General features: G+C 34.4%; 1 protein-coding gene across 1 annotated transcript in view; it reads left to right on the forward strand.

Moving 5' to 3' along the window:
* LRP1B (LDL receptor related protein 1B) overlaps positions 1-27869 on the forward strand; it is a 1887165-nt gene that overhangs the window by 1301183 nt on the left and 558113 nt on the right. Inside the window, 2 exon segments of the mRNA XM_021076285.1 lie at positions 10128-10302; positions 11665-11759. Of these exon segments, the coding sequence (XP_020931944.1) occupies positions 10128-10302; positions 11665-11759 (270 nt within the window).

Here is a 27869-nt window from a genome sequence, read left to right on the forward strand (position 1 = left end):
GCCCCAACCAGTTCCCACGGTTTTCTTTCCACTTTCAGAGGAAAACACTGAGGCTTCTTGAAGGGGATTAGAAATGGTTTGTCTTCCTTGTCATTCTCCATATATTGAAATACTAAGCTGTTCTTAATGTGTTTTACCCACATGAGCTATCTCTTATAATGAGTGGTAGCAGGTACATTTCATTAAAGGATGAATATTAATGACTGGAGGCATATTCATTGTATACCTTAATAATTTATAATATAAATATAAATAATATATATATATATATATCTTTCACAGTAAGCAAAAGCTAATTTTATTCCAAGAAAAAATAAATGACTGTAACAATTCATGGCAAATGTTCTTGCTAGTAGCCTGTAGTCCTGCTCTCTGGTGGTAATTAATTCTTATAATTGAGTCATTATTTGGTCCAAGTAGTTTTCAGTTATTCCTGCTCTCAAATTTATTTTTAGGACATGTGGTATAGTACTAGCTGTCATTATTGTAACAAATACCATTATCTCATTTGATCTTTGAAAACCTATTAGGAATTATTTGTATTCTGCAAGTCAAAAAACTTAAGTTCACAGAGGCTAAAACTCTCCTTCAGAACCAAAGTGACGAAATGATAGAGACAAATTTGCACTTAGGCCTCTATGTTTAGAGCTCCTGGAATATTTATTACCTTACAGTAGAAGGACTTGGCCCTTCATCCCAAGAGGCTGGGTGTTGTTCTTTTAGCATAATCCCTCTCACAAGCGCAGTGGCCCCTCCTGAGTACTCATATACTGCCCAGAGTTCAACCTTATTGGACAAAAGAGCCCCCTCCCCACCAACCCTAAAGTATTGCTTATGATTAACAGAGTAAGGAAAAAAGACATCAATATACTTTAAAGCTCTTAATATAAGCCAGGAGAAATACAGTTGAGTTTTCACTCTTGTGTCTATCATTGTTTTAATCTATCATTTATTCCTCATACAATGCTTAGAGGTATCACATTCTGCTTTTAAATATGAGGAAATGTTTTCTTCTTGTTTGCCATGCTAGGAAATAGCAGAGATTTGTTATATCTAAGGCCTTTTGTCTCCAAAGCTATGCTCTTTTTCCCTAAGTGTCTCTTTCATTTATAAATAAGGAACCGCAGCAAGGTGACAAGCAGAAGCTTTACTAAAACCACATGGTTTGTGAGTAACATCCCTTCCCAGCCTCACTAAATATAAACTCACCTCACCCTACAGAATTCATCTAGCAGCACTTGGGTAAAGGACAGTGGTCATTTCACCCCCTCACCATAAATTTCATTGATTATTCTGAAATATAAGGAAAATCTTTTAGAGGTATGTTGGCAACTTTATGAAATCCCTGGCCTCCAGCAATAGAACCTCATTTTTTATTAGAAAAGACTTCTGTTTTTTTCTGATTATTTTAGGGCAAGATATAAATTGTTCATCTTTGGAAAATTAAGAACACAATTTAGGCAAATACAATTGCTTTTTAGTGCTAAAGTGATCTATTATCATGGAATAATAGATGCTGTGTGTTAAAGGATTTGGTGTTGCTGCATCTGTGGCAGAGCTGCAGCTTAGATTCAATCCCCTGACCAGGGAACTTCCATGTGCCTCAGGTGTGACCATTAAAAAAAAAAAAAAAAAAAAAAAAAATCTGCTTCCAGAGTGAACTAGACTATTAGGTTGAGTTAAGCAAAAGATAAAGTGAATATAGCAAAGGTGAGTATGAACTAAAAGTTTATCTGTTCCTTTCTATAAAGAACACTTTCTTAACATGGTAGGAAATTATTATGAGTATACATACTTTTTTTAAACTACAAGAATATAAACCATTTTAAATGCAGAGCTTGCCACTATATAAAATTTAATTCTCAATGATACTTTGAATCTAATTGGACCTGTTTCAGAGTAGATTTCCATTATTATTTTAAATTGTTATCCATTCTGCCAACAATTATTTTGTAAGTACTAAAGATTCATTCATTCCCTCTATTTTGCGAGAACCATATTTAATTTTACCCACTAAGAAAAATGCTTAGAAAATAAAAACTGAAAATTGTCCAGAGAGAATGAAAGAACTAAAAACAGGTCAGTAATAACAGTGAGATCTAAATTTTGGAAATAGGCCTTGAATTAAAGTGAAAGTTTAGATAGGGAACATCTGTTGTTTTGCCTATTTCTGAATAGAACTTCCAGTGTTCATTTTCACCCAGGAAGCCTTTTGGTGGCAGAATGTCAACATCTGTGATTAAAAAAAAAAAAAAAAAAGATAAAAGTAAAGAAAGGCAAAAATGATACATATAAATGTCATTCCACTGAGAACTATGTATTTATATCAAAGGCTGCTAAATGAGCAATACTTCTGTATATATCATCTATCTTTCAGGTAGAAGGATAGAAATACTATTTTAGTTTATTCTATTTTTTTTTTCATGTCATATTCTGGATTCTATATTGGGGACATTGAGTGGGTAGGGAGATTGCAATTATTTAAGTATGATAGTCTGTAATTGCTAGAAGCTTCATAGCTGATGAAACAGTGAAATGTAAACACCTAACTCAAGTACAAGGCTCAATGAAATAGGAGTTTATAAGCTACTTCACAGAAAATTAGCATAAGGAGTACTGAGTTCTTGCATGGGATTACTAAGGTTCTCACTTAGGAGGGGGCAAATGAGGCTTTAAGGAGAAATGTTAGCAAGATTAATCTAGATTGAGCTCTCAGTAGGCACAAAGGCCTGGACACACATGTATAAAGGGGAACAAGTATTGAAGGGTAGATAGACCTTGAAGAAGAGTAAGATAAAAGGTTAAAGTGATGGCAGATCACAGAGGGGCTTATACCAGAGGAGCTGTTTTGTATTTTTTTTTTCCCCTCAAGACAATGGAAAACCACTGAAGACTTTTATAGATTGGTATAGATCATTCAGACTCCTTTAAAAGATAAATCAGGTGTAAATCTGAATGTTAGTTAGGAGAAGTGAGAAACTATATGAAAGGATACAATTAGAAAGTTAGAGGGAGTTCCCGTCGTGGCTCAGCAGAAATGAATTCAACTAGAATCCATGAGGTTGTGGGTTCAATCCCTGGCCTCGCTCAGTGGGTTAAGGATCTAGTATTGCTATGAGCTGTGATGTAGGTCGCAGACACGGCTCAGATCGGGCATTGCTGTGGCTATGGCGTAGGCCAGTAGCTGCAGCTCTGATTAGACCCCTAGCCTGGCAACCTCCATATGCCATGAGTGCAGCCCTAAAAAGCAAAACAAAACAAAACAAAACAAAAAAATTAGGGTGGAGTTCCTGTCGTGGCTCAGTGGTTAATGAATCCGACTAGGAACCATGAGGTTACAGGTTAGATCTCTGGCCTTGTTCAGTGGGTTAATGATCCGGCGTTGCCCTGAGCTGTGGTATAGGTTGCAGACGTGGCTCAGATCCCGCGTTGCTGTGGCTCTGGCGTAGGCCGGCGGCTACAGCTCCGATTTGACCCCTAGCCTGGGAACCTCCATATGCCCCGGGAGCGGCCCAAGAAATGGCAAAAAAGACCAAAAAATAAATAAATAAATAATAATTTAAAAAATAAATAAAAATTAATTATAATAAATGGGGGTATAAAAAGGTGACAGATACCGAGGTTAGATGTCAAAGCAATTGAACTTGATGAATGAAATGTGAAATTGAGCAAATAATTGTAAAGATATCAGAGACATTGATCCAGATGAAAATATATGAAGGAGGCTTTTTTCAGACTTTTCCCCAAATCAACAAAGTTGTTTCTCCAAGATAGAAATAATTATAGGTTTAGGACATTAAGTAATACAGAGATTAGTCAAAGAAGTTATAATTTTGCCCCTATATTCTCTAGAAAAAAAAATAGATTTGGGATACTCACATATGTGTTAAAGGTGATAAAAACTTTAAATTGTTCAGAGTTGGAGAGTCATAAAATTAGTGCGAGTGAGCACAGAAGTCTCCTTAAGTATTTGTAGTGTTGTATTCCTTAAACTGGATCATGGATTTATGGACATTTTATTACTTTGTATACCATGTGTTATATAGAGTAACGTATTCATGTATATATACACACACGTACATTATCAGAGTTTTTCATAAATGTAACAAATGGCATATTTAATATTTAGAATGTTCCCTTGCCAATTTTCTTTTTATAACTTTGCTTTTAAAAACAGTGACATAATTACCCAGAAACCCGCCTCAAATGACTGGATATAACCATATCTGCCCTTTGAGGTCATACCTGATTTTAGGCAGAAGTCTTTGTGTCTACCCCCAAGATGCTGGGATGAGTAGGTCCATGTCATAGGAGGAAAAAAAAGGATGAATCTCACAAGCAGAGGTTTGACAACCAGGTCCTTTTTCATTTAGATTACCAGGACGTTAACCAATTTATATGCTTACTTCCATCCCTCTGTCATCTAAGACCTTCTATCTGTAATAAATTTTCCTCTCTCTGAATGATAGCCTTTAATGTTCCTTCAGTTGAGTTAGAATCTGTTAGCGATAATCTGATATAATATCTGAAAATATATTTAGTCTTTTTTTGAAAAATATTTTTTAAAGTTTTAGTAACATACACCTAACATAAAATTCTATCATCTTGACCTTTCTTAAGTGTACAGTTCAGTAGCGTTAGGTACATTGTGTAATCAATCTCCAGAACTCTTTCCATCTTGCAGAGTAAAACTATACTCATTAAGCAACAACTCCCTATCCCCCTTCCCCTCATCTCCTGGAAGCCGCTATTCCATTTCTGTGTCTGAATTTAACTATTGAGGTTCCTGATATAAGAGGAATCATATAGTATTTATCTTTTTGTGAATGGCTTATTTCACTTAGCATGATGTCTTCAAGGTTCATCCATATTGTAGCATGTCAGAATTCCCTTTCTTTTTGGAGTTCCCTGGTGGCTTAGTGGGTTAAGGATCTGGCATTGTCATTACCATGACTCATGTTGCTGCTGTGGCATGGGTTTGATTCCTCACCCTGGAACTTCCACATGCCATGGGCTTGGCCAAAAAAAAAAAAGGAATTTTCCTTTCTTTCTTTTAAGGTTGAATAATAATACTTCATCATATGTATGTATTACAGTTTCTTTATATGTTTGTCAGTCAATGGACTTAAGTGTTATTTTACTTTTGGTCTCTTGTGAATAATGCTGCTATGAACATCGGCGTTCAAATATCTCTTTGAGACCCTGGTTTCAGAGGTGGAATGGCTGGATCATATGGTAATTCTATTTTTAATTTTTTGAGGAACTGTCATACTGTTTCCCACAAAGGCTGTACCATTTTACATTCCCGCCAACAATGCAGAAGTGTTCAAATTTCTCCATATTCTTGTTAATATTTGTAAGTTTCTATTTTTATTTATTTGCTTATTTTCTACAGTAGTCATTCTAACGGGTATGAGGTGGTATCTATTTGTGGTTATGAGCTGCACTAATGATTAGTTGCATTACCATGTCCTTGTTGGCCATTTCTATACTGCTTTGGAGACATGGCTATTGGGTCCCTTGCCCTTTTCAGATCCAATTTTTTGTTGTTGTTGAGATGTAGTTTAAAAGATAATGTTGCATACAAATTCCAAGCTTAGCGTTATTTCCTCTCAACCCCTTCCAAATATTATTTCATTGTCTTTTCACATATTTTATCACTATGGAGAATCTCCATTTTGTCTAATTGTCATTTTTCTTTGCAGGATGTGTCTTTTCTCTCTAAATGCTTTTAACGGCTTCTTTTTCCTCATGAAAATATTTTTATTTAACCACCTAGAGTGTGTTGCACCTCCTACTGGGTCATGTCTCATCAGCCTGGGGAATAAAAAACCCTCCACTATTATCTCTGGTCGTTTTTTTGAACCTAGTCTCCCTGTTCCTTCCTTTGGAAACTCTGACGTGACGTGCTAGATTAATCATTCTAACCTCTAACTCACCTAATCTTTTTATTTATCTGTGCTATCTCTGGCTAACTTGCTTCTATTTGTCTTATAGTTTTCCAGTACAACTGTGTCTAACATGCTGCTCAATTCACCTAGTGAAATCACTGTTTTATAATATTTTTAAGTTATTTTTGCTTCCCATTTATATAGTCCAGGAAGATTTTTAAGAATAAGTGATTGCACCATGTTTATTATTTCAAAGCATATTTTTCCTTTAAAATATTCCATTCATTGTTCTTTATCTTACACATAATAATTTAAAAACATGTAAGCTTTGGAGATTTAAACTGTTTATTTTTCTCTTTATTCTTGTTCTTATGTCATTTATTTGTGTGTGCTTTGATTTTTTGTTCTGATCTATAATGAGAATGAACTCAATATATGGAAATGGATGAGGGCCTGGATTGAGAAAATTCTTTGCTTTCACAGAGGATTTGAACTTGCTTCTGCTGCAGGGAAGTGGCGTCACTATAAATCAGGAATTATTTAGTTTGATTTCTCCCCTACTCAACCAATTAATACCTTGTTTATAAACTAGTAATCTCTTACCCATTTCTAGACATATGCTTCATTTTTTTTTCATACCCCGAAAAGGGACAAAAAATGTTTTGTATTTATTTTAAAAATTAATCTCCTTTTTAAGGAGGCAGATTTTTTTCCCCAGTCATCTGAGAAGGTAGACCTTTCTGATATCTGAGATTGCGCCTATTTAGCTCTGCTACTTTTTGTGAATTTAAGGACTGGATCCTCTTGCACTGAGCCACTAATAATCCAGGAATCTCTAAATTTTCATTACAAGTTTTTGTTACTGTGGTTACGCCAACCTCTGTATTCCTATTTGTCTTCCATTATGCTTTTAAGATATAATCATGGGTTATCGCTTAGAATTTTACTGTCTTATGATCTCAACAATAAATCTAAAAGTTATAATTTATCATGTATCAGAGAGTTTTGTAGCAAAGAAAGACTTTTCTGAATATCTAATCTGTCTTACTTCAAGAAATGAGCGTCCCTTGAACTTTCTGAGCAACTTGCTTGGAGCTCTCGGCCTGACTTTCTTGAAAACAAGAGTTAAGAGTCAGAATTCATTATTTCAGTATTTTTTTTAACAAAAAAAGAAAAAAAATCATTCAACATGTGATTTTTATTCTCTCCCCCACACCCCTTTATGGTGAATTTACCAGGACACTCAAAAATATTAGACTTTGCCATTAAAGGTGATCAAAATGATATAACTTTTTTAGACCTTAAAAAATAACTGATAACTCCAAACTAGTAGACAGTAAAAGGGTAAGGATAGAGAATGAGAATTGAGATTGCCTGAGTATATGTTTAGATATATACTCCTGAAAATACACTTGAGAATCTTACATCTGATAATTTTAGCTCATCTCACATATGTTTAAAATTGTAGATTGTACATACCATGCATTATTCATCAGTACACCAAAAGTATTTATTTTGAAGGCCATGTTGTATACATCTGGGGAGAGTATCTATAAAGATAAACCATCAAGGAACCCATCTTCAAGAAGTATATGTGGAAGTAGCAATATGTTCTAAATAATTATCACATTAGATAGAAATAGATTCACCAAATACAGTCCTGTTGAGTTGGGCAGATAGAGAAAATATTTGTGGCTGGACCATTGATTGATTAGAGGAGAGTTGATTAGGTTTTTGTGGTTGAAGAGTGATGTTGCCTGTCTGCTGCCCTGTGTTGAATGAGATTTAGGAAAGTGAAGATGTGATAAGGTACTAGATCCAGATAATTCCATAAAGATTTGAAGCTCAGGACAAGTCTGGAATCGGAAAATACCCATATGACTGGAGTGTAAGATAATTGGCTAAAAAGAGTGAGAAATAAGTTTGGAAAGGTAGTTATATTCAGATTATATAGAAAGCCAGACTGAGGAATTTAAACATCACTTTCTGAGCAGATGGAAGCAACTGGATACCTTGGGACCATCAAAGGTCATGATCCAGAGCTCTCTAGTAAGAAAAATAATCTGGCAGCAAATAAATCAATTGCTTGAAAGAGAAAAAAAGACTATATGTTATGCAATATTAAAAATCTAAATAGATTTCAGAGAGCATGACCATAGAACTGACAAGAACTAAACAGATACTAAGAGCTTACTTACATTTGACTGTGCTTTCCAATTTGAGTACAATGTATTCTCAAGGCCATATAATTAGAATCAGTTGGAAATAAGTAAAAGGATTTTGAGCAGGAGAGACAGCTGAAAAACAAACTTTGGATAATATGTATTTTAGAGGAAATAAAAACATTTTATTTTTGCCAATAACAAGCAATTCATGGTAAATTGCACAAAGTGTTAAGTTCTTGGATTGACAAAATATCCCTCAACCCTGCATTAAGCTGCATAAACAAACACCATCTAATATTCAAAACAGTCCTATGAATTATCTATAATTAGATTCATTTTCCCAATGAAAAAAAAGGCTGAAATTTAAGTGCCTTGATAAAGACAAAAAATAGGCACCCAACCTAGAACATGAAGCTAAATCTTCTCATTACTGTTTCTCAGCCACCAATTAAGTCCAGAGGGTGAAGGAGGAGGAATAAATATCCTGGGTGAGGAAATTAATATCAGACATGCAGGTTTAGCTTTACAGAGGTGTTGTATTACTCTTTTTATCTCAAGAAAAGAGGGAACTGGATGAGAATAACTAAGAATAAAGAAAAATGTCAAGTGTTGGGTTGAGATTAAGTTCACATTCAAAATCTGCCAATTTACCAGAAATTAATGATGAAAGGTAACTTGCAGAGTGAGAAGGATGTTGCTTAGAGAAGAAATTGAAACATGGGAAATATCTTTTAAGGGCACTGTGATTAAACGCTATTTAGAAATAATAGAAAGATATTGGACAGAAAATTGGCTTTGTCAAAAGTTGAGGATATAAACTTGAGTTGAGCCTACTGTTCCAACACTGCACTTTACAGCTGACCTAGAACTGCCAGGCCTCCCTTACCTTGTTCTTCTGAACCAGCTGGCAAGTTTTAATAACCCAGAGTTTTCACCTTCTGAAAATCTAGCTGTGTGGCATCATTTTGAAAATGACAAAAAGGGAAGATGTAGCAATTAGACAAGCTCAGTAGCAGCTGCTCTGGGTTTCTAGAAGCATTTGTATTGGAACCGTGGCTCAGGAGCTGTGGCTATAGCAAATTGGGAGCAAGTTAGAACTTGCAGTAACTCAGGGCCTTCTCCAGACTGACTGAATCAGAATCTCCATTTTAAGTCTCCAAGTATCTTGTAAATTTGAGTAATAGGGGTCCAGAGAACCCTAAAAGGTACAGCATCCTAGAAAATATTAAAACTGTATAAAATAAAGGCAAAACCAAGTTAGAGTTATCAAATGCCATGGATGGGGAACTAAACTGGCCTGCTTTATCTGTTCATATGTTAAAAAAAGATCTCCTAGTATCCATTAGTTTTAACACTTTCATTTTGTTTCTTTAATTAAAATGTGCAATTATATTTAAGCCTAAATCCATCATTTTTTTAAAAGATGCCTAATTGAATAATCAAGTAATAGCAACCCAAATATTCATATTGGCTGTAATGAATCGAAACATAATTGGATCTCAGTAATTTCTGTAGAATCCACGTTGGAGGAATGTTAAAAGCGTTTTAGTTTCTTTGCTCATATCTCAGTCAATTTCTGTTAATTATCCATTTTAAAGATGTTCAACTCTGTAATTCTTTTAGGAAAGTTGAATTGTTTTATTTCATTTCAGTAACAAATTGGCACTTAAAACATAAAATGGCCCATTTGTTGAGGGCCCACAAGTACTTTCTCCTAACTAGAAAGATGTGCTACCAACTAGAGATGCTATTACTCTAATTTGAATTTTGGTCACCTTGGCCCGTAGGACTGCTGCCTGAGCCTGCTCCTAAGTGTTTATAATGAATCATTGACTGTTAGTGTAATTTCGATGCTAATTGTTACTTCAGGTTTTCAAATGGCTCATCAGTAAAGCATTAATGATTATTCATGCCTTAAGAAGGGCTGATAAGGGAATGAGATTACAATCTTGTACACTTTTAGCTAACAAAGTGTAAATTAAATTTTCCCTCAGACAGAAAATAACTTAGTTGGAAAGCCAAAAGAATGAGAAACTTCACTCCTTGTAATTTTCTCTCTCCTCTTTTACAGATATTCAAAGTATCAGAGGGTTAGCAGTGGACTGGGTCTCACGTAATTTATACTGGATCAGCTCAGAGTTTGATGAAACGCAAATTAACGTGGCACGGCTAGATGGCTCCTTGAAAACCTCAATTATCCATGGAATCGATAAGCCCCAGTGTCTTGCAGCTCACCCAGTCAGGGGGTAAAGTATGATTATCTTTTTAAGTTTTCAAAGATTTTATACACTTCTGCTCTGATTTTATATAGACACTTCATTTTTTTGTTTGTTTTCTTTTATAGAGCAGCACTAGTGCATAGGCTAGTTCTCAGGCTAGGGGTTGAATCAGAGCTGGAGCTGCTGGCCTACACCATAGCCACAGCAGTGCTGGATCTTTAACCCACTGAGCAAGTCCCGGGATTGAACCCTCATCCTCATGGATACTAGTTGGGTTTGTTACCACTGAGCCACAATGGGAAACCCATATAAACACTTTAATTCAGAGGACACATGCATATATATAATCTATACAGCCAAAATAACAAATGTAAATATGGAAATTGTAAGAGGTCCCTGGTAAGAGATTTCTGTTTTCTACATAAAATCAGATTTTTATACATTATTGTAAGACCTTATTAATTATGTTTCTAAAGAGTGACAGTTCAAATTAAAAAAAAAAAAAAGATGCTTGGAACAATTGTTGATTTCACTTTAAATACCAGTTTCCTTTTAATATTTTTTGAAGTATGATTGATTTACAATATTGTGTTAATTTTTACTGTACAGAAAAGTGATTCAATTATTCAGATAGATATTCTTTTCTATATTTGTTTCCATTAGGGTTTATCAAGGGATATTGTATATAGTTCCCTGTGCTATACAGTAGGACCTTGTTGTTTATCCATCCCATACATACTAGTTTGCCTCTGCTAATCCCAAATTCCCAATCCTTCTCTCCCCACCTTCCTCTCCTTGGCAACCACAAGTCTGTTCTCTGTATCTGTGAGTCTGTTTTTGTTTTATGGATTCGTATCATATCATAGATTCTACACAGAAGAACTGTCAAATACCAGTTACTAATAATAAATTTACTGTACATTAATAGTATGGTCACTGCTAAGTAGATCCAATTCTCCCATCTTTTGGCTACTCATCATGTGCCCATCATGTACTTGTTTGGGGCTAAAGGAAATTCTTTCTCCTGAGTTCTTTCATTGGGAATGATTGAAATGACTTTGTTACTTTTTATGGTACCTGACTTTCCCAAGCCAAGAGGCTTCAATCCTGACGAATGACTTTAAATGGAAATTATTTACTCTTATCATAGTTAAGTATTCAGTTGTGAATGTAGGGGGCAAAAAAGAAGTGATATAATTGTCCTTCAAAGACAGGAAAAAGCAAGTGTGACAGTTTCTTCCAAGTCAAGTGGCTCAACAGTTTGAGGGCCTTCCTAAAAAAATTTATCCTGAGCCAGAATTTAACATTAACTTAGTTCTTCAATGCATGCTATTAGTCAACAAGTAGATCTATAGCTAATATCTGTAAACTCATCTCTTTTGAATTAAGGAAACTCTACTGGACAGATGGAAACACAATTAACATGGCAAACATGGATGGCAGCAACAGCAAGATTCTCTTTCAGAACCAAAAGGAACCAGTTGGTAAGTTTTTTTTTTTTTTAATAGTTAATCACTATATGACATATCTGTGCTTGTACAATGAATCTTGGATTTAGAACCTGAGAGGAAATATTACAGATTCATAATATAAATTAAGTCAGGAATTTATCAATCTTATTGAATCCATTTGATCTATTGGGATAGGGATAAAACATTGTTTTTCTGGAAAAGGAGATATTTTGTGGTGTTGTTTTTTTCTATAAGATTATTTTTGCAGTATTTTTTGTACCAAAGTAGATTAAAACGTAATGTGATTAATAAATATCTTATTCTCACTGGTAACCATCTGATATACCCCTTGCTATAGGGGCAATATGACATACTGAGGCTTCCTCTGATTATCACTATTGTGGCATTATAATAGTTTCATGAGTTGAGTTTAAGTATTTATTATTTAGTTTTCAGCAGTTTTCATTTACTCTGCAGGATCTTTATTTAGTTTGTTATTCTACCTTTGTTAATCATTGTAAATCATCAGATAAAATTCCATGGTGCTAAAAGAGAGCTTTTACTCATTCCCATAAAACATCTTTGAAAATCACAAAGATTCTTTTAGAAGATAATGTTACATATTTACACATAGATATCTGTACATTATAATATGCTCGTTAAACTGTAATCACTCTTTCCTTATATTTTCTTGTATTTCTTTGAGAGGCATGGATTATCATAATGCCTATCTGTCATTTCCAAGTATCTTTTAAAATATCCATAACAAACTTAAATTTTGAGGGAATGTACAAAGAAAATGATAATTTGGCTTTGAATTGAATACAGTACATTTTTAATTCTTGGAGTAAAGTCAATACACCATGAAGCTTTCCAACATTTTTTTCTTAGTTTTAGAAATGTGGAAGTATATGTACTTGAAGTATCTCACTTTTAATAATGATGATTCAATAAAAGTGTAGTATTCATAAGTTTGCAATTAATAAATATTTTTATGTAGTCTATAGGATAAAGCTCAGATGTAAAATGATCCTGTTAAAACTCTTTTCTTTGGACTCTCTAAGATTTGATACACAATTGCAATTCAAGGTAGTGTTAGAAATTAAAAGCAAATTGAAATGTTAATACTTCTGTGTAGATGATAGAACAAAAGAAACAAGGGACTCTACAAGATTAGAACCCATACAAAGGACTTAATTTGAACAAAAGCAATTCAGTTGGTGCTTATCTGGAGTTGTTCAGAATATTTAATGTGGAAAAGTGAGTATGATTGAAATAGTATGAACAAATAAAGTCCTTACATTATAATGTGGTAGCCATAGGTTACACCAAAATGTTAATTTATATGCTTGTTTTTATAATGGGAAAAACCTTATCTTCTTTAATACTAAATTTCCATTTTCCTACTCCAAATAAATTAAAGAAGGAAGCTAACAGCTTACATAAAGAAAGTTTCTGAGAAAAAGAATTCATGTTGCCATTTACTATTACTATTATAGTTGGCGCCTCAGATGTTGCACTCCAAATATTTTTAACTCTGTGTGGATCATGAGTCAGTGTTCAATAACAAAAATTAAATATCTACTTCACATTGCTTATTGTTATTTGAAAATTACTTTAAAATAAATTCAAAATGATATTGTTAAGTTTTAATTTGTGCAAGATATATTATTTCACTAGATATAACACAGAACCTGATTACAGACTATATCTTAAATCAGCATTAATGGTATGACTTGTGAGTCATACATTCATTTATTCAATAAACAGATTTTTGTTGAGTACCAGATTTTATATTCAGTCTGTTAATAAATATTTGACATTGTCTTCTTCCTTTAAGGGCACAAGAACCTAAACCATTTTAGACGTCACTAAGTGAATTTAGCTCAATGACCCTGAACAAATTATCTTTAGCTTGGTGGTACTTGTTTTCCTCATCTGCATAGTCAAGGCAAAATGTCTACTGTATAAAGTTCTCATGAGGATTAAATGAGTAAAACTTATGAAAAGAACATCTGGCCTTTAATAATAGAATCTGTCAGGAGTAGTAGTAGAAGGTGTATTCCAGTAGGCTGGAATTTGAATGATTTGATTATCTGGAATATTTGGTAGGTATAAGTGAGTTCAGAGAAGAATAAATATTGAAAAAAATCCATAGACATCTAGCAAAGGAAAATAGGTAACCAAGTGAGCCTCCGAAATGACCAAATATTTAATGCTGGTTTATCTCAATGCTGATGGTAGAGGCAAAGAAGTTTGAAGTACTGGGTTCTACTCTCAGGTCTTCCCCCAAGGTAAATAGACAACTGGTCCCTCCTCATCTTGCTCTAGTAGTTCTTGATGTGGTTCACGGATAGGTATTGCTTACAAGTTCTTCCCAGTAACTTTCTGTTTCTGGTTACTAGTCATGTTAACAAGGTGCTAAAACTGATGGTCTCTACAATACTGTGTTGCATCGCAGAGATGGTCTGTGTTCTCCACATGTAAATGTTTTCCTCTTGCTGTTTCTCTTCACTTTCCTGTCTAATCCTATGGCCATTTGGCTCTGTAGGGGAAGAAAAGTTTTTCCTATACCTTTCTACGTTCTTTTGGTTGGTCTAATACAGACATACCTCAAAGATATTGCAGCTTCAGTTCCAGACCACTGAAATAAAGCAAATTACACAATAAAGATAGTCAAACAATTTTTTTGGTTTCCCAGCACATGTAAGTTATGTTTATGCCATACTGTGGTCTAGGAAATGTGTGACCACAATGTCTTAAAAAAAGTGTACATACCTTAATTTTAAAGGTATGATAAAATATACCAACCATCATCAAGCTTTCAATGAATCATAGTCATATTGGCAAAGACCACTGATCACAGATCACCATAGCAAATAATGAAGTGTTATCAAATTTGGTTAGAATTACCAAAATGTGACACAGAGACACACAGTGGGCAAATCTTTTGGAAAAAATAGTATTGATACATTTGTTTAATTCAGAGTTGCCACAAACCTTTAATTTGCAAAAAACACAGTATCTGCAAAGTGCAACAAGTCAAGGAATAGTAAAATGAGATATGTCTGTATTTAAATGGACAGAAGGCTGATTAATAGGAAAAAAAATTAACTCTGTACAAATAGGGGCCCATAAGAATGATACCCAAAGAATTGACCATAGCAGGTAGCTTTTATACCTTTCGGGCAAAGAAACAATTATTTGTGAAGATTTGACAAAACAAAGGGGTCTAGGCCTGCATTAGCAAACTAATGAAGTATCAAAGTTTATTTATACAGTTTTCTTGGCCTTGAATTTCCTGTCTCTGGGTCTAAAAATGCCCTCTATCCTCTTGGTACAGGGAAGATAACTTCCCAGGGGAGAATTGGCCCCTGCTTTCAGGAAAATAAAGATTTGTCACTTATTTTTCTTTTACCAGCTATTTCTTAAATAACTTTAATTCAAAATAATCAACATGTCAACATAGAATTTTGGGGGTCAGCCTGTTTTGAACCCCATCAGCTCTCATTAGTGCCTCAGATATTTCTCATAAAAAGGAAGAACAAGCGAAAATACGATTGGTCAATTTATTCTCCTACTGACCATTGTTTTTTAGCACAGAATATAAATATAAAACCAAATTCTATTGGACATAACCATTATTCATTCCAACCTTATCAAGTGCAAATTTTGATCTAGCCCAATAGGGTAGAAAGGCTCCTATTTGTAAGCTATGAAAAATATACTGGTGAGTAACTTTATAGTGGGAAAGTCCTATCTATATTACAGTCACTTTAAATTCTTTATGAGGAATAGGAACAGTTAATTTGATGTTGGTTTCAAGAGTATTATAGGTACTGATTAAAATAGATTAAAAACTGTAGGTGTATAGTAACTGTTTAATTTATAATATTTTCATTGTAGGTGCTTGAACCATTTTCTTAAAATATATTTGGAAACCTATGTTTAAATTAATTTATACAATTTACTGAAATAATTCAGAGTACCATGTTATCTCTCTCTCTTTTTTTTTTTTTTCCGTTATTGTCTTCCCCTCTTAATGGACAATTTAGAGCTGTGATGAAAATAAGTAGACAAAAAAAATGGTGTGTTTAGATATAAATTTAAACTGCTATTTAGTGTAGCATCAAGGTTAAGTCTCATAAGGAAACAGTTGATAATGGAAGAGTCTTTGAAATGCTATCAAAAATTCATGTCATTGTAATTCCACTTTACAAGATTCTTTTAGAACTATTCCCCTGAGATGATTTGTAAAAGGGAGGTTTTAGTACTATAAATGAACATATGAATGTGTGAAAAAATAAGTACAGACCTGTTTTTGTTAGTTAGGTCACTGTTATTCCTATGAAATACTTATATACATAGGAATATTTATGACTGTGTTATTTATTTATTGGATTTCACTGGTATTTGAAATTACTGTAGTTTCTTTTTCATGATGTGTCTGTCTGGGTAATATCTGACTTAAACCCCTGCATTGCCTAAACCATTTCCATGAAGAAAATTAGGTGATTAGGAAAGGAGGAGCTACTGTACAGTTGATTTTTCTCTTTATGCATATTGATTGTTAGATTATAAATTATTTTGGAAAAATATATAGAAAACTATTCAGAAAAAATGTACAGAATGTAAAGGGAAAACACAATATTCTATCTGGTGAGGCTGGGAAGTATCAATTCAAAACAGTCCTTTTCTGTCAGCCTTTATGAAACCTGTGTTCTCACTATGAAGTTACATCTTTGTGTGTGCATCTCATAGACTGGGATGGATGCTGATGATGTAGAATCATCACTTTGGCAACAAAAATTACATAATTATAGCAACTACTTGTTAAGGACTTAGAATATGTCAAGCTCTTATAAAATGTTTTTCATTAATCACCTCCTAGTAATCATTTCTGGAAGGCTTTCTTTTCTTATTCTTCCTTTATAAATTTAGAAACTGTGGCTTGTTGAAAGAAGTGAGTTGTTGCCAGTGATGACTGGTAGAGTTGGGATTTCAAACCAAGTTTATCTACTTCCAAAGCCATTTTAAATCTTAACCATTATGTTATGCCCCGAGAGGCTGATTTCATATAGTAATTATCTGACCTCAAGCAAAGATCAGGGAATAAAACCAGGACTCTTTCAAGCATGGAAAGTGGGAAAGAAAAATCTAGGGCTTATGTATGCCTGAGAAATGTGGAGCCAATTAGGACAGTGCAGTCAGCTTTTCTAAGCAGCCAGGGATATGCAAGAACCAATTTCATCTCTGTACCAATTGTGCCTCACAATTAATTATTTCTGAACCTTTAAATGCATGTTTTAAACGGTAACCTCACTGATACACTAGGCTTTCTGGTTTGTGGTATTGTTTTTATATTTTAATTCACTGGATTTCCTTTACTTGCTTGCTGTTAAATGCATATGTGTGACAAACTTGAAAGAGAAGTGCATTGTAATCTTATCAAAACACCAACCTGTCATTTTATGAGTGTGTATCACTGAAGACCAAGTAATTGCAGCCTTCAGGCAGTTTGGTCTGAATAACTTTGTTTCTGTTAAATGCAAATCAACATTCCCGTTATCCATTGTTGTACTAAATATTTTCAATTAAGATTTATTGCTCAGTCTTGAACACATTAAATGTTCAGAGCAGTTCACAAAACAGGGGATTTTAATTTACTACTTCAAGCCATTTCTGTGTTTAAAATGTTTATGAATTATGAATTTTATCCCTTAAGCCTCATATGAAGCATCCTGGCTTGTCAGTCAGCATTACCCTTATTGGCTTATTCTTAAGAATCTAGGGTAGTATATATTTTATTTTCTTGATATTTTCTCTTCATTTAGATGTAATCCTAACCAAAAGTCATTTGTTTACTCAATCTTCAAGTATACCTCCTTGAAACTTACCATTCTTTTTATTACTTATTATTCCAACCTCTATGGTGTATAATATGGATTTTTAAATCTATTTATGGATAACATTCATAAACACTTTTACCATATCAGAAGAACTCAAGGACTTTTAAAAAATAAGGTTAAAACAAATTTCTAGATATGTTTCCTTGCTTGATATAATGCAGTTATATTATTTCTATATACTTGTTACTCAGTACAATCACTTTTTTTTTTCTCTATTTTTGGCCACCCCATGGCACATGGAGTTCCTGGGTCAGGGGTCAGATTCGAGCCATAGCTGTGACCTAAGCTACAGCTGTGGCAACACTGGATTCTTAACCCACTTTGCCAGGCCAGGGATCAAACCTGTGTCCCATTGCTCCCAAGACACTGCCAATCCCGTGGTGCCAAAACAGGAACACCAGGACAATCACTTTTATTATATATGAAGCTCAACCAACATATAAGACTATGAACCCCAAGAGAAATAATAAGAATATATTACCAAAAAGGCAAGGGGAATTAACAAACTGATTTTAAAATTGCATATTTATAGGGCGTTCTTGTGGCTCAGTGGTTAACGAATCCGACTAGGAACCATGAGGATGCAGGTTCGAACCCTAGCCTTGCTCAGTGGGTTAAGGAGCCGGCGTTGCTGTGAGCTGAGGTGTAGGTTGCAGACGCGGATCGGATCCCGCGTTGCTGTGGTTCTGGCATAGGCCAGCGGCTACAGCTCCAATTAGACCCCTAGCCTAGGAACCTCCATATGCCGTGGGAGTGGCCCTGAAAAAGGCAAAAAAGACCAAAAAAATTTTTTTAATTAAATTACATATTTATACATACGCAAATAATTTAAATTTATTACTTTTTTTAGTCTGATCATTTACTCATTCTTTCATATGTTATGAAATATTTTTTAAAAAGCTTATTTAAAAAAGGTTATGAAGTGTATACTGGATGTCAGACTCAAAAATAACACCTGGGACCCATTATAAGAAGATCATAGTCCAGTGAAGGAAAAAGACAGAAATTATAAACCATTTGATGAGATCTTTAGTAGAATTAAGCAACAAAACCCAATAATTTTCATGAGTACTATTTCCAGACACCATAAAGATAATATAAGTGAACATTAAAAATAGAGGAAACGACTAATTCTTTCTGAGAAAGAAAAAGTAGGGAATTCCCATCGTCACGCAGCAGAAACAAAACTAACTAGGAACCATGAGGTTGCAGGTGAGATCCCTGGCCGTACTCAGTGAGTTAAGGATTTGGTGTTGCCATGAGCTATGGTGTAGGTTGCAAACATGGCTCAGATCTGGCATTGCTGTGGCTGTGGCCAGCAGCTGTAGCTCCGATTCCACCCCTAGCCTGGGAACCTACATATGCTGTGGGTGCGGCCCTAAAAAGACCAAAAAAAAAAAAAAAAAAGGAATGATTTTCACCAAATTGGTGATATTTTGAAATTTTAACTGGTCCTTGAAGAAAACATTCTCTTGTTTTTAAGGAGAAGAGGCTTTCCTTACTGTTAGTAGAAAAGGGAAAAAAAAGGCATAAAAGGTGCAAAAACATTCTATGTCTAAAAAACTGAATCATTCTGAGTATCTAGAGAAAATAAAATCTAACATAAGGGAATATTTGGGGTTATGTTGACAGGAACTATAATTTTAAAATATTCAAATGACACAATTCAGTGCTTTTACATATATTTTGCTCTAGTTTACCTATCAAGCTATAAAATATAGTTTCAGCAAATTATACAGCTATAGGTATTAAAGCTTTTAAAATGATCTTTTAGAACAAAACACTTCTTAAGAAATAACCTGCAACTAACTCTGGTTTTCCTCCATTTTTGCATGTATTGGCACATAATTTTTGACAGTTATCAAGAGCTCAGAACATAGAGTAAATTGTCCCAGGTAAGATGATTTATGTGAGGAAAGATGGAAGAGATGTTGAAACCTTAACTTGATAACAGTCAGCAACAAGGAACTCATTGAATTAGTTCTGTACCTCTGTATGTCATCCGTGACTTCTTAAAGCAGGGTGAATAGAGAGGATGATTTCAAGGAATAGTCAAAATGAATTCAAGATAAGGACAGTATAGATACTTGCCCTGGAAGGAATACGAAAACAAGCCAAAAAAAAAAAAAAAAAAACTCTTTCCTCTGCTTTCCTAGGTTCTCTGACTAGGGCCATGGAAATTAGACTAACAAAAGACAAATTAACAAGAGGAAAACAGAGTTTATTAACTCATTTAGCTCATATACATGTGAGAGAAACTCCCTGATGAGTAACTCAAAGAAGTGGTAGAACTTGTGCTTATGCAGCATCTAATCAAAGAACAATAAATTTTTAGAGGAATGAAAAGCTAAAGGAAAAAGATTTTAGACTTTTATTTTATTTTATTTTATATTTTTTTTTATTTTCCCACTGTACAGCAAGGGGGTCAGGTTATCCTTACATGTATACATTACAATTACATTTTTTTTCCCACCCTTTGTTCTGTTGCAACATGAGTATCTAGACAAAGTTCTCAATGCTATTGGCAAACTTCAAGAAGGTAACGACCCGAGGAAAACTAAGGAAAGATATAGGGGATATTTTAGCAATTTTTTTTTAATGTAGCTTCTTCCTAGTACCATTTCTGAGCTAGTAAGAGTCTAGACATGTCTGTAGTAATTAAGAAACTAAGCCTGCTATTAGCAAAAAGGGAGGGGAGAGAGCTTTTATTTTTGATGTCTTTACTTTCTTAATCATCTCCAACTCAAAATAATCTCTGAACTAAAGTGGTATGTTTTGGTTTGCCATATTCTGATTCCCTGAATACTCATTTTTTGTTAATTTTATTAATTGAAAATTTTGAGATAATTTTAGGCTCACATGCGGTTTTAAAAAAGCAATACAGAGAGGTTCCATGTATATTTAATCTAATTTTCCCCAACTGGAATATTATGTAAAACTATAGCAAAATATCACAACCCAGATAATGACCTTATTACAATCCACCAGTCTTATTCACATTACATTTTACTAGTATTAATTTGCATGTGTTAATATACTTAGATCTATACAACTGTATCAAACTTTTAGGATGTTACATCCAATACCACAGACAAGATACTGAATAAGTGGAAAAAAAACATAAGTACTGAATATTCCACTATCACAACATCACAACATTACAAAAATCCTTCCTGGTTTTTCTTTGTTTGTTTGGCTGCACCCTTGGCATATGAAAGCTTCTGGGCCAGGGATCGAACCCACACCACAGTAATGACTCAATGACCTGAAACACTGAAATGAGGTTGGCTTCTTAAGCTGCTGGCCCACAGGGGAACTCCTTTCTTGATGCCTTTTGATAACCATGCCTACTCCCTTCTGCCTATCACCTCCTTCCTCTCTCCTCACAATACTGTCTTCCATTTCTAAAATTTCATCATTTTATTTTTTAAATTTTTATTTATTCATTTATTTTTGGCCACACTCACAGCATGCAGAAGTTCCCAATCCAGGAATTGAAGCCATGCTGCAGCAGTGACATGCCAGATCCTTAACACAGAGAGCCACCAGGGGATTCCTGTCATTTTAAAATGTTATATAAATGGAATTGCACAGTAAGTAACCTTTTGGATTGACTTTTTTCACTCAGTCTGTATCCTTGGAAAGTCATCAAAATTTTTGCATGTATTAATTTTTTATCCTTTTTAAAGCCGAGTGGTATGTCATAGTGTGTATATACCATAGTTTACTTAACTACTCTCCTCTTGAAGGAAATGGGATGATTCCAGTTTTTGACTACCACAAATGAAACTGTTATAAACATTCCTGAACAAGTTTTTGTGTGAACATAAGTTTTCATTTTTCTGGGATAAATTCCCAGTAGTGCAATTGGTGGGACCTATAGTAGTAATATGCTCAGTTTTATAAGAAACTACCCAATTGTTTTTCAGAATGACTGTACCGTTTTATACTTCTACAAGCAGTGTGTCAATTACATAGTTTTTTCCTGCAATTCTTACCAGCATTTTTGTTGTCACTAGTTTTATTGTAGTCATTCTTTAAGTGTTTTGATATTGTCATTTTAATTTGCATTTTTCTATGGTTTTGAACATCTTTTTCATGTGCTTATTTGCCATGTTTATCTTCTGTGAGAATTCTGTTCATTTATTTTTCCATTATTGATTTTTTTAAACTCTTGAGTTTTGAGAATATTTTTCCTGATACTAGTCTTTTGATGGATATGTGGGTTGCAAACATTTTGTCCCAGGCTGAAGCATTTTTTTTTTCTTTTTTGTCTTTATAGAGCCACTCGTGAGGCATATGGAGGTTCCCAGGCTAGGGGTTCAATTGGAGCTGTTGCTGCTGGCCTACAACAGAGCCACAGCAATGCCAGATCCAAGCCGCATCTGTGACCTATACCACAGCTCCTGGCAACGCTGGATTCTTAACCCACTGAGTGAGGCCATGGATTGAACCCACACCCTCATGGTTTCTAGTCAGATTTGTTTCCGCTACACCATAACGGGAACTCCTGAAACATATTTTTTATTGGCTTTCCTAGAAAAAAATTTCTTATTTTGATGTGCCTGTACAATTGATAAAATACTATATTACAAATAAAATTCACAATCTGAGAATTTATCATTATTAAATTACCTTAGAAGTATTTGTTGTAGGGATTATCTGAGAGATAACTGCAAATTTTAGAAATACTGTTTTATGAGTTCCCGTCATGGCTCAATAGAAACTAAGCTGACTAGCATCCATGAGGATGTAGGTTTGATCCCTGGCCTCGCTGAGTGGGTTAAGGATCCACCACTGCTGTGAACTGTGGCATAGGTCGCAGACATGACTTGGATCTGGCATTGCTGTGGCTGTGGTGTAGGCCAGTGGCTACAGCTCTGATTCAACCCCTAGCCTGGGAATATCCATATTCCTTGGGTACGCCCCCCCCAAAAAAAAAATAAATAGGATTTTAACTTAAAAGGTATCTAAACATGTATACCGCTAATAAACAGCTTTCATTTATTGAGTGCTTTCTATGTGCTGGACACTATCATATGGGGTGATTATTCTTGTTATTACAACATCACAGTATGTTAAGTGAGGGCATAGCCAGTTAAAGGCTGACTAGCCTTCTGTCAAATGAACCCAGAGAGGCATAGATAGACAAGGCAATTGGAGAATGGCACCTTATATTTGAGTTTACTTCAGAGAAAAGGTAGGAAAAGAGCACAAAGTGTCCTGGGCTTCCCCAGGGTATTTATTCTTTCTCTTACACAACCTAAGCATTCTTAGGAGGAATAAAGCATTTCTTGGGATAGGCTAACAGTGAGTAGGCTATTAATCCTATTCTACTTCCCCATAGAATAACTATGTACCTTTGGAGTTATTAAGTTCAGTGTTTCAGAGAAAGTTCTGCCCCAAGAGTGATCATGCCTGTTCTGGTGAACTCAGAAAAGATCTTCATTTTGGAGCATCCAAAAGATATAATTATTCCACAGATATAGTAGGGGATGCAGCTTTATGATATTTCCTCATTTTTGATGTGTTTTCAATAGCCAATGTCTACAGCTTTCACAATTCCGGAAGCAGCAGTTGCGTTCTATTGTCTGAAGATAACACTGCAACGATAATGTTTAGAAGATTTCCATGTTATTTATTATACATGTCTAGAGGCCCTAAAGTTAATCATCTACATTATACTATCTTATCTTTTCCCCACCTACAACTTTAGTATTACTCTGTCGCCAAAGATCTCATCAAAATACCCATTTCCAGCAAAAGGTAAAAACCCTCATTAAACTTTTTAAATATTCAAATTTAAAAGATTACAAATAACAGCATTTAAAAGGAATTTCTTAAATTCTGTATTCTAAAATGCCCCAGAGAGATTTCTTAAAAATACCAATGCCTGGGACCAACATAAACCAAGTCAATTAGAATTTCTGGAAGTGAGGACTAAAGATCATTATTTTACTAGCTTTCCAGATAATCATAATGCACAGTCAAGGGATGAAAATTTTGAAATGAAATTTGACTAGTGACGGAATTACTGTCTCTAGAAAGACTTAATTTTTAAAATTCCCCTTTTTTATATATTCTCATTCTTGTTTTTATTCCACATCATATGGTATATTTATTTTCTTTTGAGCCATATAAAAAATACAAGAAATCAGACACATAAAAATAACCTTTCCAGTGTTAATTGTCACAACGCCAAAAACTTAATGGGCTAAAATTTTAAAGTAATATATAGAAAAATACAGTTATATTTTTTAAATGTTATGTAGTTTTTCTTGGATCAGTGTGCAGCATGCTGCTATTATGAGAGCAATTACATAATTTTGGCAAGTTATGCTGTTCAATTTTTTAAAATAAGCTAGTTTAAATCAAAATGTTCAAATTAAATAATAAATTAAGGGAAATCTTTGGCTTAAAATAATGAATAAGAATGAAAACTCATGGATTAACCTGCATTTTTACAATAATAAAAAAGGTTAAAAGATATGTTTATCTATTCATTATGGTTTTCAGTTTAAATGGTGACTTCTATTCCATTGATATTTTATTGAATCTAGGTTTCCTCTTTTGATAACTAGATCCAGGTGATTTTTAAAATAAATATGTTTTACAGAAATGACTCTGTATTACAAATGGTATATTCCTCAGACAGATCTTACAGCCCTTTTGAGGATTTTTTAGCGTTAGTCACCCACTCTGAGGATCTAGTACAAACAGAATTATATTTCCTTGCATAGGTTCCAGGACACTTCAATAAACATGCTTACGTGTGATCTGTTTTCTCCTAGCTATGGACTTAGTATTCAAAAATCACGAAGTAGTTTCAATTGCATCAAAACCACTATTAGTTTATGGCTTTGTGACTTATCTTTTGAATAGCACAACAGAGATCTAATTTAGAAATCATTCCAATAAATGGACATCAATTGATTCTTCAATGTCATTAAGACTTAAGTATAATAATAACCAAATTAAAACATCTCATGATGTGAAAACATTTATATTAATAACCCTTATAAATATATACTTATAAACATACTCATATCTATGAATTTAAAATATATCACCAGTTTCTTGAATTCATAATAGGATTTTGAAAATACTTCAATTCTATTTTATTTTTCTTTTTTAGGGCTGCACCCATAGCATATGGAGATTCCCAAGCTAGTGGTCCAATCCAAGCTGCAGCTGCCACCCTTTGCCATAGCCACAGTAAAGCCAGATCTGAGCTGCATCTGCAACCTATGCCACAGCTCACAGCAATGCTTGATCATTAATCCACTGAGAGAGGCCAGGGATCGAACCCACAACCTCCAGTTTCCTAGTCAGATTTGTTTCCACTGCGCTACAGTGGGAACTCCCTCAATTCTATTTTAAATACCTGAGAATAAACATGGTCAAGAACCTTCAGGTGTTAAATGAATATGCTTGACAGGAGAGGAAATACATGTAGGTGCCGAGGTAATATATCACATGCACATATAAATTAAAATAGGAACTTTATTTTTTTTCCTGTGAACTTATAACTATTAATCCTAAACTATTCTAATTATTACTGATGTAAAAAAATCTAGCCATACCAAGTAGCTTATTGAATCACTGCCTTCCCTCCCTATTGTTAAAATACATAGGTATAAGTAGGCTATTAAAAAATTCTGTTGTGGGAATAAATTCAACTTTATGAGACAGATCTCCTTAAGGACAACTTATAATTTTCATAATGGAGTTAATTAAATAACCCATTCCTTCATTTAATATTTATAAATTTTATTCTCTGTTCCCACGATGCTCTTTGACACAGCTCCTTTCTTCTCAGCCCTTGCAGTTCAGGAACAAAGATGTTGAATAGTAAAAATGGAGGAAATCTGACCCAAGTGTGTAACTTCCCTGCTCCGTGTAACTGCTTTTCACAGCCTATGTTTGAGTCTAGAAACTGTAGAGTTTTAAGTAGATAAGAAAGTTTGACATTATGGTTTAATTTGGGGTTGAGCATACTCAGTATGTACCCTTCCTTCCAAAAAAGGGTTTGAAGAAACCTAAACACATTCCCTAAGACAGGACAGACAAGAATACTGATTTTAAAAATCAGGATGAAGGAAAATAATAGATTAGTCTGTTGAAGCCAGGAGAATACTTTGTGGTATAAATGCAATTCTTTTACAATTGCTGGAGATGGGTCGCAAATCTGACTCTTCAGTTTCTTTGCAGCCAAAGCAAAGAGAGAAATACGATCAGTTACAATTTCATATTTTCTACATAAAGCTTTTTCCGGCACCAAGCCTTGGAAGAAATGTCTCCCATGGGTCCTTATATAAAGAGGTCACAATGTGATGTATTATTTCAGCAGTGTATCCTGGGAAGTATAATAGTGGGTTTCCTATGGCTACTTCTTAATAGCATCTTTCATTTAAACCAAGGGCACAATGCCAGAGCTCAGTTCAGCAAGAGATTCAGAGAGAGACACAGCCTCAGCAATCTATAAATGCAAATACCTCTCTGATGGTTTGGCTTGATAGGTAAAATTTGAAATACCTAGGGGGATAGGTAACTTTTCTTAAAGGGAATTTAACATAAATGTATTTGTTATTTTGATTTTTGCTAAAAATTCAGCAACAGAAATTTTGGGGTTATATTTGGTATCGTATATCCGTAGTAAAGATATGATTCATTGTATTTAGGGTTTTTTTTGGGGGGGTTGTGGGTTTTTTTGTTGTTGTTGTTTTTCAGGGCCTCACCCATGGCATTCGAAAGTTCCCAGCCTAGGGGTCCATCAGAGCTACAGCTGCCGGCCAATGCCACAGCCACAGTAACGCCATATCTGTGATGCAGCTCATCTTGCAACCCATCTTGTTCAGTGGGTTAAGGATCTGGTATTGAGCTGCTACAGCTCAAGGCAATACCAGATCCTTAACCCACTGAGCAAGGCCAGTGATTGAACCCACATCCTCATGGATACTAGGCGGGTTCTTAATCCACTGAGCCACAATGGGAACTCCAATGAGTCATTGTTGATTAAAGATAGAATTAAATGCTTTAGATTCTCAACTAAGTAGAAGTAAAATAGACCACATCTGAAAAGTAAGTGATCTAAACCAGGATTATTTATACTAGAAAAGATGTGTGGAAGTGGCTTAGAAAGTACCTGCAGAATAACCAAACTTTTTCTCATAAAAATATAGAATGATGAACAGATTTCATAATAAAATATAAATGGTGATAGTTTTTGATTATTTTTCATACTAATCAAAGGCAATAACCCACAGTGGTTATTAAAAAAATAAATAAAAATCTGAAAACTTTATCCCTGCAGCATCTAATTTTATGCATTGTAAGTTTTCTGGTGAACCTTCCAGACTTCTATTAGGAAAACAGTGACAAATAAGTCAGTAAATAGCTGGTATACTGTATAGACTTGTTTTATTATGACCACTTGATTAATAGTGGTCTGGTGAATCAATTCTAGTCTCTGGACTGAAACTAACTGTAGTTGAGAATATTTGGGGCTATGTAATCACTTTCTTAATGAACTTGAACTGATGTGATTCTCTCCAATTGTCTTCTTCCTATCCTTGTTCCTTCATTTTTCCTTTCTTCTTTCCTTCCTTTTATTCATCATATATATATATATATATATTTTTTAATAAGGAAGGGAATTTTCTGTGGTTTGTTCACTTCATTCTTTGATGGAGGCCCCAGAAACAATTTATTTCTTGTATGCCTGAGTATATACTAACATGTGCATTTTCACAAGTCATTGTGGATTACAGAAAACCAACATAGAACCTCAGAGTTACTGTTATGGTGTGGATCTTGAGCCTATTGGGCATGTCCATAATTAAATAGATATTGTACTCTTGGCAATCAAAACATATATGTCCTGAGACACAAAGCCATGTACACGCTTACATTATATTAAATTATCCATAAACTGCAATAAGGATAACCCACAGAGACACACTATGCAGGGACAGTGGTCTTTAGCCTTTGACTTAGTTCACTTATAGGCTGAATGCTCTATTTCTTGATGGCAGCCCCTAAATGAGCCCAGTTCACTGATGTGCTTCAGTGAAATTACTAATTGTTGAAATTCTCCTAACTTGGGTTTATTTGAAAATTATCGAAACCATCAATTTATTTATTTATGTATTTATTTATTTATTTTTATATTTTTTACTGCCACACCTGCAACATATACAAGTTCCCAGGCTAGGGTCTGAATCGGAGTACAGCT

This window comes from Sus scrofa, chromosome 15 (genome assembly GCF_000003025.6).
Source record: "Sus scrofa isolate TJ Tabasco breed Duroc chromosome 15, Sscrofa11.1, whole genome shotgun sequence".
Classification (NCBI taxonomy): domain Eukaryota; kingdom Metazoa; phylum Chordata; class Mammalia; order Artiodactyla; family Suidae; genus Sus; species Sus scrofa.